The sequence below is a fragment of the Papio anubis genome, chromosome X, assembly GCF_008728515.1.
Source record: "Papio anubis isolate 15944 chromosome X, Panubis1.0, whole genome shotgun sequence".
In the NCBI taxonomy this organism is placed as follows: domain Eukaryota; kingdom Metazoa; phylum Chordata; class Mammalia; order Primates; family Cercopithecidae; genus Papio; species Papio anubis.
The window spans coordinates 135,926,885-135,937,935 of record NC_044996.1 but is presented as its reverse complement, the minus strand read 5'-3'; the positions used below and the strand labels follow the sequence as shown (position 1 = coordinate 135,937,935).

Genomic DNA, 11,051 nt, shown 5'->3' with positions numbered 1-11,051 from the left:
TTCACCATGTTAGCCAGGATGGTCTCGATCTCCTGACCTCGTGATCCGCCCGTCTCGGCCTCCCAAAGTGCTGGGATTGATTCATTTTCTTTGAAACAGTTCTGCAAACTGAAGCTTTGTGTACATGGGGAGGAAGATACCTCCTGGATATTTTCAGAAGCAGATTTAAGGCTGAGCATAGTGGCGCATGCCTGTAATCTCAGTGCTTTCGGAGGCTGAGGCAGGAGAGTTGCTTGAGGCCAGGAGTTTGAGACCAGCCTGGGCAACATAGCAAGACCCCATCTCTACAAAAAATTAAAAATAAAAATTATTATATTTTTAAAAGCAGATTTAAGATGATTACTCTCCATTTTGATCTTCTTTGCTGCATGAAAAGTTGCCCCAAAATTAGTGGTGTAAAATAGAATTTCTAGTCATAAAATTGAGCACAAAGCAATTGACCTATACGGAGGTACTCAGAAGCATGCTATGTGTTAGGGCTGGCTATTTCAAGGTTTAAAAATATGCTCTAGAAAATCTCCAAAAGGTAGTTATCTGCACATTATGAAAGTGTTGGGGAGGGAGGCGGTGTAAACAGTCAGTGTGCTAGGGTCACGGGCAGCAGACAGTCGCAGGCGGGTAGCAGCGTCCCCGCCATGCAGATGAGATGGGGTTACTATATCTCTAAGGCAGTGCTCCAGCTGCAGGGCTGCAGATGTTCCGTATCTGTGCTGCCCATGCAGTAGCCACTACCCACATGTGGTCATTGAGCACTCGCAATGTGGCCAGAATGACCAAGGAGCTGAACTTTGGATTTTGTCACTTTGAATAAATTAACCACTTGTGAATAAGGATAAGTGACTTCCCTCTTCCCTCATGACTCGTCAGTGGCTACACCCGGGATTGATGTGCGTCTGTCCAGGGCCAAAGCTAGGAATAGAGGCAGGGCACAGCTGGGACTCACTCTCTCCCTTACCCCATGACAGGGGCCTTCCGCGGGGTTGGCTTGGGCCTTGGTTCTGGCTGCCAACTGGGTTCCTCAGTCTTTTTCCATGTCGCCTCTGCAGGGGCCATATGTGCAAATGACTTCCTTCTCTCCTGTGTCTGGTGCGTAGGCCAGGAGGTTGGGTGACAGCTGGGGCTGCCTGGTGTTGCTTTCCACACGGCCTTTCCGCGTGGCTCACTTGGGCTTCCTCATGCCATGGCATCACAAGGTCACTGGATTCCTCATAATCTATCGTGTGTGTGTGTGTGTGTGTGTTTTTTTTTTTTTACTTTATTATTATTTTTAAAGACAGAGTCTCGCTCTGTTGCCCAGGCTGGAGTGCAGTGGCATGATCTTGGCTCACTGCAACCTCTGCCTCCCGAGTTCATGCCATTCTCCTGCCTCAGCCTCCCAAGTAGCTGGGACTACAGGCGCCCGCCACCACACCCTGCTAATTTTTTGTATTTTTATTAGAGATGGGATTTCACTGTGTTAGCCAGGATGGTCTCGATCTCCGACCTCGTGATCCACCTGCCTCAGCCTCCCAAAGTGCTGGGATTACAGGCGTGAGCCACCACGCCTGGCCTACACATATATATATTTTTAAGAGACAGGGTCTTACTCTGTCACCTAGGCTGGAATGCAGTAGTGCAAACATGGCTCACTACAGCCTCAACCTCCTGGGCTCCGTGGTAGCTGCAACCACAGGCATGTGCCACCACGCCTGGCTGATTTTTTATTTTTGTGCAGAGATGGGGTCTTGCTATGCTGCCCAGGCTGATCTCAAACTCCTGCCTGAAAGCAGTCCTCCCACAGCAGCCTCTCAAAGTCCTGGGATTACAGGTGTGAGCCACAGCACCCAGTCGTTTGCATGCATACTTTGTGAGAACAAAATCTGCTGCTAATATTCTTATATGTGCTTTCTAATGATAGTTTATCTGGGAGAAGTTTTATTGTACCCATGGAGAACTGCTGACCCTCTAAACCAGCTAGTAGCCCAGTTATTCCCATAGCAGGGTTGAACTAGTGTCATCTTGAGTGTCAGACGTTTTCTTTTCCTAGCCTTCTCTTTTTCTCCCCTTTCCTCCAGTTTCAGTCAGTCTAGTTTATTTTCTTCATTAATTAACTATAAAGGAAGATGAAAGAAGTTGTGGATGTCATAGCACAGAGAAAGCCAGCTGAAAATGAAATTCACATGGCCAGAACCTTCCTTACGAGGATTTTGAGAAATTCCATGAGGTACAGTCTGGGTTTTACAATTGCTTTCCTTCCATGGGGTGCTGAATTTGTCTTTTATACTTTCTCTTTGGTTCCTGGGAAACTATCATAAAGTCAGCATGTTCCACATTTTGCCACCCATATACTTTTCCTCGTTAAAATGATCTGAGTCATCGAAAGGTTTGTGTTATAAATGCTTTTCAGTTTTATTTTGTAAGATGTTCTTTATTGCATAATATTCTTTAATGTTTTTGCCTGCTGGGAAAAACGTCTGATCTCCACAAAGTATTTAAAGAGGCCCACTTGAGCTTGTTCTCCATTCTTGATTGGGCTATCAGCTGTCAGTTCTGTCCCAAATTAGAGAAAAGTAAAGCTGGCTTCCTACCATGAGGCTGGAGAAGTGAGTGCGGAAGGATCTCCCGCCCGGCAGTGTTCCCCTGGAGGCCCTATTGCATTACCGACATCCATCGGGATTTCTAACCAGACACACCTCATCACATCTGGGCAGATGTGGCCAAGACACTAAGAAGACACACATGGGATGGTGGGGACTGTGGCGGGGGAGCCCAGGAAAGCCCCTCTGTGTTCAGGAGCCCTGGCTGAAGGGACTCTAGCCTTTTGGTGCGGGTTGTCATGACTCCCTGGGGGGATCTTTGGTTGACTAAGAGACTCAGGGTAAGATGCAGCTACTAGTCTTAGTCAACCAGAAGGTGGCTGTCTTTACTTTGTTACCTAGGTAAACAGACACAGATAAGCTGTCTGAACTCTGTGTGACCCGACTGCCTAGGGGACTCATTTACCTTTTCTCCAGCGAAAGATAGGAGGTTCTCTGTGTGTTCATGTTGGGGCGGGCAGAGGGCAAAATTTGTGTACTCGTTTATTTAGAATAAATGTTCTTTATTTTTACATTTCTAAGATTTTAAATTGGCAAGTTAACCATATTTATGGAGGAACACATTTTAGAGATAAGGGCCGGCGTGGTCTACAGTGGCCCACACCTATAATCCCAGTACCTTGGGAGGCCAAGGTGAGTGGATCACTTGAGGTCAGGAGTTCAAGACCAGCCTGGCCAACATGGTGAAACCTGGTCTCTACTAAAAATACAGAAATTAGCTGGGCGTGGTGGTGAGCGCCTGTAATCCCAGCTACTTGGGAGGCTAAGGCAGGAGAAACACTTGAACCTGGGAGGCCCAGGTTGCAGTGATCCATTGCACTCCAGCCTGCACGACAAAGTGAGACTCCATCTCAAAAATAAAGATAAGGGCTGCTGCACATCTGGAGCCTGTGATTCCCACTCTGGTTAGGGCAAATGGGTAGTGAGCAAAAATCTAAAAAGAAGGTGTGGGTTTGGATTAAGTGTGCAACCACTGAACATGGTGCCATGCGCCTGCCTGAGTTGCTGTGACCAGTGTCAGTCTCTGCACTGTTTGGCACAAGCGTGCGCGCTGTGCATATTCCCTGAACCCCCTGCACTGTTTGACTCGAGCACACACACGCTGCGTGCAGTCCCCGAGCCCCCTGCACTGTTTGGCATGAGTACACGTGCGCTGTGTGCGGTCCTCGAGCCCCTTGCACTGTTTGGCACGAGAGCGCATGCGCTGTGTGCGGTCCTCAACCCCCTGCACTGTTCGTTTGGCACAAGCGCACGTGCTGTGTGCGGTCCTGAGCCCCCTGCACTGTTTGGCACAAGCACACGTGCGCTGTGTGCAGTCCTCAAGCCCCCTGCACTGTTTGGCATGAGCGTGTGCCCTGTGTGCGGTCCCTGAGCCCCCTGCACTGTTTGGCACGAGGGTGAGCGCTGTGTGCAGTCCCTGACCCCCGCCTCCCCTGCGTTCTTTTCTAGGAGGAGCGAGCTGGGCTGGAGGCCTCACTCCTGGCATGCCACCAAGTTCTCTGACAGCCACCCTGAGCTAGCGGCCTCCCCGTTCCCCTCCGCCAGCGGCTGTCCTTCCTGGTCTGGCCGACACCATGCGAGGTAGGCACCCATTCCCGTCCAGGACGCCAGGTTTGTTCAGCCTTCTACAGGGAGCACACTCCTGACTGCAGAATTATTTTGATGTTTCTGATGAGACTGGGCCACTGACACATAATCACAGTTGGAGTGCTCTGAATTTTTGACTGAACCGGCAAGCATGTGACACAAAATGAAATGGCAAGACAAGGCGTGAGCAAGAAGGGGAGCATAGGACTTGGGTTTCGGCCAAGCTCTTTTGGGATTGACCAGGTGGGATGCCAGGCGGTAGGGTTCTGAGCCGGTGGGATGGCGTTGACGGCACCCCTCTCCTTTCCAGGGTTTTACACACGGACTGGAAGGCAGGAGATCTATATGGGGTGGCAGGTGTATCTTGTAAAAGCTCCCAAGAGGTTCTGTTAAGCTTTGGTAGCCTCTCCTCAACCCTCTTGGCGTTAGTGGCAGTATCCTCACTAGTCTCCTGTTAAGAGGATGGCGGTAACAGCAGATAGTCTGGTTTTGGTGTGCGTGTGTGGATGTCTCCCTGCTTATGTGAGTGTGTGTGTGTGTGTATCTGTGTGTGTGGGGTGTGAGTGTGCATGTGTATTTCTACATGTTTGTGTGTCCTTGTATGTGTATGAGTGTTCATGTGTCCATCTGTATGTGTTCATGTGTGCCTGTATGTGTGCATGTGCATCTGTTTGCTTGTATGTGCATGTGTGTGCACGTGTATATGTATATGTGAGTGTGTATGAGTGAGCATGTCTGGTGTGTGTGTGTGTGTGTGTGTGTGTTCAGGTATGTGCGTATGTCTGGAGCTAATGTAACCACCCAGTTTTTGGCTATTAATAAATACTGGTCTTGGCTGGGTGCAATGGTTCATGCTGGTAATCCCAACACTTTGGGAAGCTAAGGTGGGAAGATTGCTTGAGTTCAAGACCACCCGGGACAACACAGCAAGACCCCATCAAAAGGCATCTGTTTGGTAAAAAGGCATGTCACGGGGAGGACACAGTCTTTTCAGCCTGTGCTCAGTTTCTCCCTGTCTCTGCTAAAATCCAGATGTACTGAGCTGCAACCTCAGCCTCAGCAACTTCACCCTGGGAAGTTGCTGTTTGGCGTTTTGGTATTTCCACGGAGGGCCAGCTGTGTCCACCGCCTTGCCCTTTGCCATTGCTGATGCTAAAGCACACCCTGCCTTGTCCTTCTTCTCATTCTTGCAGTTCTTCCTCCCACGACCTGTCCAGTTCCTGGGAGCAGACAAACCTACAGCGCACCTTAGACCACTTCAGCTCCCTGGGGAGTGTTGGCAGCCTGGACCACCCCTCCAGTCGCCTCTCGGTGGCCAAGTCCAACAGCAGCATCGACCACCTGGGCAGCCACAGCAAGCGTGACTCAGCCTACGGCTCCTTCTCCACCAGCTCTAGCACTCCTGACCACACCTTGTCCAAAGCCGACACGTCCTCCGCAGAGAACATCCTCTACAGTGTAGGCCTCTGGGAGGCTTCCAGACAGGGTGGCCGGCAGGCCCAGGCCGCAGGTGACCCTCAGGGCTTGGAGGAGAAGCTAAGGTGTTTCCCGCCCAGGGTCCCCAGTGACAGCGACAAAGGCCCCAGGCCAGAGTACAATGCCGAGCCCAAGCTGGCTGTCCCTGGGAGGTCCAATTTTGGGCCAGTCTGGTATGTTCCTGATAAGAAGAAAGCACCAGCATCCCCACCCCCTCCCCCTCCCCCTCTCCGCAGTGACAGCTTTGCTGCCACCAAGAGCCACGAGAAGGCCCAGGGCCCTGTGTTCTCAGAGGTGGCCGTGGCACAGCACTTTACAGCCCCGGCCCAGGCTCAGCCCCGTGGTGACTGGAGACCAGAGCCCACTGATCGGCCTTGGAGGTCAGCACACCCAGGGAGCCTCGGGAAGGGATCGGGAGGCCCGGGCTGCCCGCAGGAGGCCCGTGCAGATGGCAGCTGGCCACCCTCCAAGGATGGAGCTTCCAGTAGGCTGCAGGCCTCTCTGTCCAGCTCAGATGTGTGCCTCCCTCAGTCTCCTCGTAGCGGCCGCCACCCTCCCCTGTACAGTAACCACAGCCCACTCTGTGCTGACAGCCTTGGGCAGGAGCCAGCGGCTGCCAGCTCCCAGAACCACAGCCTTCCTCAGGTGAGGGGGCTCAGCAGCTGTGACCAGAAGCTGGGGAGCGGCTGGCAGGGCCCCCGGCCCTGTGTGCAGGGAGGTCCGCAAGTGGCACAGCTCTGGGCAGGATGCTGGCCTTCTGACACGGCCCCTGGAGCCCTCAAGAGTCTTCCCCCACCCACGGTGGGCCAGAGCCCACACCGTCACCTACCTCAGCCTGAGGGTCCTCCAGATGCCTGCGAGACAGGAAGGTGTTACCCGCTGGACACAGGGGCCGAGGGCTGCTCCGCGGGAGCCCAGGAGCCTCCCAGGGCCAGCCATGTAGAAAAAGCCAGCATCACGTGGGCAGATGGGGAGAGCAGCAGGATCTGCCCGCAGGAGACGCCCCTGTTGCACTCCCTGACCCAGGAGGGGAAACACCGGCCTGAGAGCAGCCCAGAGGACAGCGCCACCAGACCGCCACCGTTCGACGCCCATGTGGGCAAGCCCACCCGGAGAAGCGACCGCTTTGCGACCACCCTGCGCAATGAGATCCAGATGCGTCGAGCCAAGCTGCAGAAGAGCCGGAGCACAGTGGCTCTGACTGCAGCAGGCGAGGCGGAGGATGCCACCAGCCGCTGGAGGGTCAAGTTGGGAGGTGGCACCCAGGAAGGACCCTTCGCTGGCACCTATAAAGACCACCTGAAGGAGGCCCAAGCCCGAGTCCTGAGGGCCACGTCCTTCAAGCGCCGCGACTTGGACCCCAACCCAGCAGATCTATACCCGGAGTCACTGGAACACCGGATGGGTGATCCAGACACTGTCCGCCACTTCTGGGAGGCAGGCCTGGCCCAGCCACCCTCATCTACAGGTGGCGGGCCCCACCCGCCCCGCATCGGAGGCCGGAGACGGTTCACAGCTGAGCAGAAACTGAAGTCCTACTCGGAACCCGAGAAGATGAATGAGGTGGGCCTCACGAGGGGCTACAGTCCTCACCAGCACCCCAGGACATCTGAGGATACTGTGGGCACATTTGCTGACAGGTGGAAGTTTTTTGAGGAAACGAGCAAACCTGTTCCCCAGAGGCCTGCCCAGAGGCAAGTGCTTCATGGACTCCTGAGAGACAAGCCAGAGAGGCCGTGGACAGTGGGCCGCACGTGTGAGGGCACGGAGCCCTGGTCGCGCACCACCTCCCTTGGGGACAGCCTCAACGCTCACAGCACAGCGGAGAAGACAGGGACGTCAGACCCGCCGCAGAGGCTCGGCACCTTTGCAGAGTATCAGGCCTCCTGGAAGGAACAGAGGAAGCCTCTGGAGGCCAGGAGCTCCGGGCGCTGCCACTCAGCGGATGACATCCTGGATGTGGGCCTGGACCCGCACGAGAGGCCGCAGCACGTTCATGGGAGGTCCCGGTCTTCGCCATCCACAGACCACTACAAGCAGGTAAGCATGGAGCCACAGCAGGGGCATGGCCCCTGCTGACCATCATCTTAACCTGAGGACAGGGCACACCCAGAATGCAGTGGCTGACGCCAGGACTACTCATCTCCAGCTGTGTGAGCATTTACCTTTTCCAGATCTCCTAGTGTCCTCTGTGTCAGAGGTATTTGGGGACAAAATCGACACATTCTAGGCAATTTAAAGTGCCATATTCCTGAAAACCCACATTTTTTTCATTCCCGTTCTCGTTGCCATAATCTCTGGCTTTAACTGTGTTTCCCCTTAAGTAGCTTGCTCCTGCCTTCATACTCAGCAAAGAACTTGGAGGGAGAAACTATGGGAAATGATAACTAACACCTCTGACATGGAAATGTGTGGTTTATGTAAAAGCTTAACATGACATACAATAGCCACTTTTCAAACACTGATGGATGACATTTAATATTTATAGTATTTGGGTTTTTTTAGTATTCTGTTTTTTATTTGCAAGTATTTTCAAGGATTGCTCTGGGGCAAAATGTATTTAAAACACATTAAGTGTTTGCACTTTTTTAAGGTGAGAGTTTTGATGGTGAGAGTTAATGTCCAGTTTTCTAGAAAACTGCATATTTCTTAGCCCTGCTTCAAAGTTGACAGCCTCTTTCTCTGTCGCCCCTGCCCTCTTTGAAAGCTTTTTCCCCCTATTACATCTGCACTTGCACATCTCAAAGAAAAAAAAAGTTCTGCAGTGATAGATGCAGTTTCTTTTTAAAAGAATCCAGGGTGGGTGTGGTGGTGCATTTGCAATTCTAGCACTTTGGAAGACTGAGGAAGGATGATCACTTGAGGCCAGGAGTTCCAGACCAGTCTGGGCAACAAAACAAGACCTTATCTCTACAAAAAAAGAAAAAACACTTAGCCAGGTGTGGTGGTGCCCAGGAGGTTCAGGTTGCAGTGAACTGTGTTCTCACCACTATACTCCAGCTTGGGCAAAAGAGCAAGACCCTGTCTCAAAAAAAAAAAAAAAAAAAAGAACCACTAGTATATTTAATACAAGATACCTAATATGTGCATGGAAAGAAGGCTGCTGGTTTGCTCTGTGGTGTCCCAGCCCTGAAAATCCATACAGATGCTGTGAGTGTTTTTTTCCACCGTTGGATACCCTGGCTTGTGGCTGTTCAGCATGACCTCTGAGAATTCCATGCTTGCTCTGTCAGGAGCAAAGAATCCCGGGCTCTGGCGAGTACTAGAGCTTGAGGCTTCACCGCTGTAATTTGTGACCAGCTGTATTTTATTTTATTTCTTTTGGCCAATTGTGCCACACGGTTTTACAGGCTTCACGTAGGAGTTGTTTCCTGCCCAGAACAGAAGTGGACGCGGGGTCTTAGTTCAGTCGTCTCAATGAAATGCTTTGTAGAGCTGCCCTGGCAAGGCAAACCCACAAATGAGGGCTTTCATAATCACAGATGTCCTGAGGAAGGCAGCTTGAGGACTTGGTGTCTTACTGTGTTGCTCTTTGCAGGAAGCTTCTGTCGAACTGCGAAGGCAGGCAGGGGACCCTGGCGAGCACAGAGAAGAGCTTCCCTTCGCAGTCCGGGCCAAGGAGGGACAGTCCACGCTGAGGTGGGTGAAATTTGGATTCAGAGTTACTGAAGAGGTGTCTGGGGGTGGGCTTCTGTATGGGTGGGCGCTTGGTTAACATGGCTAGACGTCTGGCTTTTGCCAAACCCAAAGCGGCTGAAATCCAGCATAATTTCCAGCATCCCTGATGCACTGGAGGTCTGGGCAGAGCCTGTGCACCCTGCGGCCCTGCCCAGAGACACATCCCAGGGCAGGGAGGCCTTCTTACACGGCGGTGACATTTTTTTGGTTCTTAAAATGGCTACTGTGTTTTCCACACGGTAAGACTGCTTATGGAGACATAATGAGAAGTCCAGTTTAACATACTGGAGCTGCACGTCTTTGCACAGAGCGCCTTATGGAAGGGCAGCTTTAGCTATCTAGCACACAGCTGTGTGCCTAGCTGCGGCCTGGAAATCGGAGTTGCCTCTAAGGATTATTAGTAGGAAAGGAACGGGCAGGCTTTCCTAAATTGGACCTAGTTAATGAGTTAATTTGGAGCTTTAAAATAGAAATCGAGTTAGTTGACTCCCAAAGAGAGGCTGCAAGCATCTGCAGAAACTGTGGCAGCAGCAGGAGATTAGAGCGTTTTGTGCCGTAATTCCAGAATGTGCACTAGGCCGCTTAGTTGTGGCGAGGACAGGGTTAGATTAAATACATAGTATAATCTGGGCCAGGCGTAGTGGTTCACACCTGTATTCCCAGCACTTTGGGAGGCTGAGGCAGGTGAATTGCTTGAGCCCAGGAGTTCAAGACCAGCCTGGGCAACATGGTGAGATCCCGTCTCACTAAAAATAGAAAAAAACGAAAAAATTAGCCCGGTGTGGTGGCAGGTTCCTGTAGTCCCAGCTACTCTGGAGGCTGAGCTACTCATTCAAGCACAAGAATCGCTTGAACCCAGGAAGTGGACGTTGCAGTGAATGGGGATTGCACCACTGCACTCCAGCCTGGGCAACAGAGCGAGACCCTGTCTCAAAAAAAAAAAAAAAAAAGTATAATCTTCCCCTTCATCACATGAGGAGGGCAGGAGGAGAGTGCGTCTCTGCAGAAGATGTGGTGCAATCTTGTTTTTAAAAGGCAGTTGGAGGGATGGGAGTAAATGCACGACAGGGTTCCTGGGTGTGGATTGTTCTGTTGCCTTGAGAATCTTGTGTGATTGCTGTGACATCACGTTAAACACCGACCTCAAAACTCAAGGTTCTGTTGCAGAAATTACCAATTTAAAAGTTTGCTTTCAAGAGCCTCATGTAATGGGGTTTTATTTCATTTGGCCTTAAACAGAGCTGTTAGCCTTCTACAAGGGGATCAAATATTTATGTGACTCTGCAGCGACAGGATTGATATTGTGTGTCTGCTTGTGGAGGAAGTCTCTGCAGTTACTTAACAGACTCTGAGGCTGAAACCAAGAATGCGTGGGTCAGAAAGGCCGACGAATAATCCACCTACAGAATTTAGCTGTGTCTGAGAAGCACAATTAGAGCTTTATGACTGTGGATTCCAAGTGGGTCACGTGCCGAGCACCAGCTGCAGTCTGTTTTCCAAGCCAGCTCCCAGGCCGTTGAGGCCGGCCGTGCGGTATATCGCGGGCAGTGCTCGATGGGCTCTGCACATGCGGGCCTTGCTTTGCCCCTGCGCTGTGCCTGATGCCACAAGCGTATCATCTGTGCAGAGGGCACCCGTGCTGGTGAGAATGTATAGCTCTGCTGTGCGTGGAGGGGGTCGCCCTGAACAGCTGTCACGTGCAGGCTGTGTGAGAGTGAGTGAATGGCACTGTCG

At 51.9% G+C, this 11,051-nt stretch overlaps 1 protein-coding gene across 3 annotated transcripts in view; it reads left to right on the top strand.

Annotated features, from left to right (window-relative positions):
* Positions 1 to 11,051, top strand: part of SHROOM2 (shroom family member 2) — a 164,502-nt gene that overhangs the window by 101,140 nt on the left and 52,311 nt on the right. For 2 of the 3 annotated variants that reach the window (XM_009197175.4, XM_003917388.5), the window contains exons 3-5: positions 4,026 to 4,157; positions 5,357 to 7,679; positions 9,178 to 9,278. In XM_009197175.4, the coding sequence (XP_009195439.3) occupies positions 4,026 to 4,157; positions 5,357 to 7,679; positions 9,178 to 9,278 (2,556 nt within the window). Of the gene's footprint in view, positions 1 to 2,054; positions 2,204 to 4,025; positions 4,158 to 5,356; positions 7,680 to 9,177; positions 9,279 to 11,051 lie in introns of all 3 variants that reach the window. The other variant, XM_009197176.2, reaches the window with a different exon arrangement.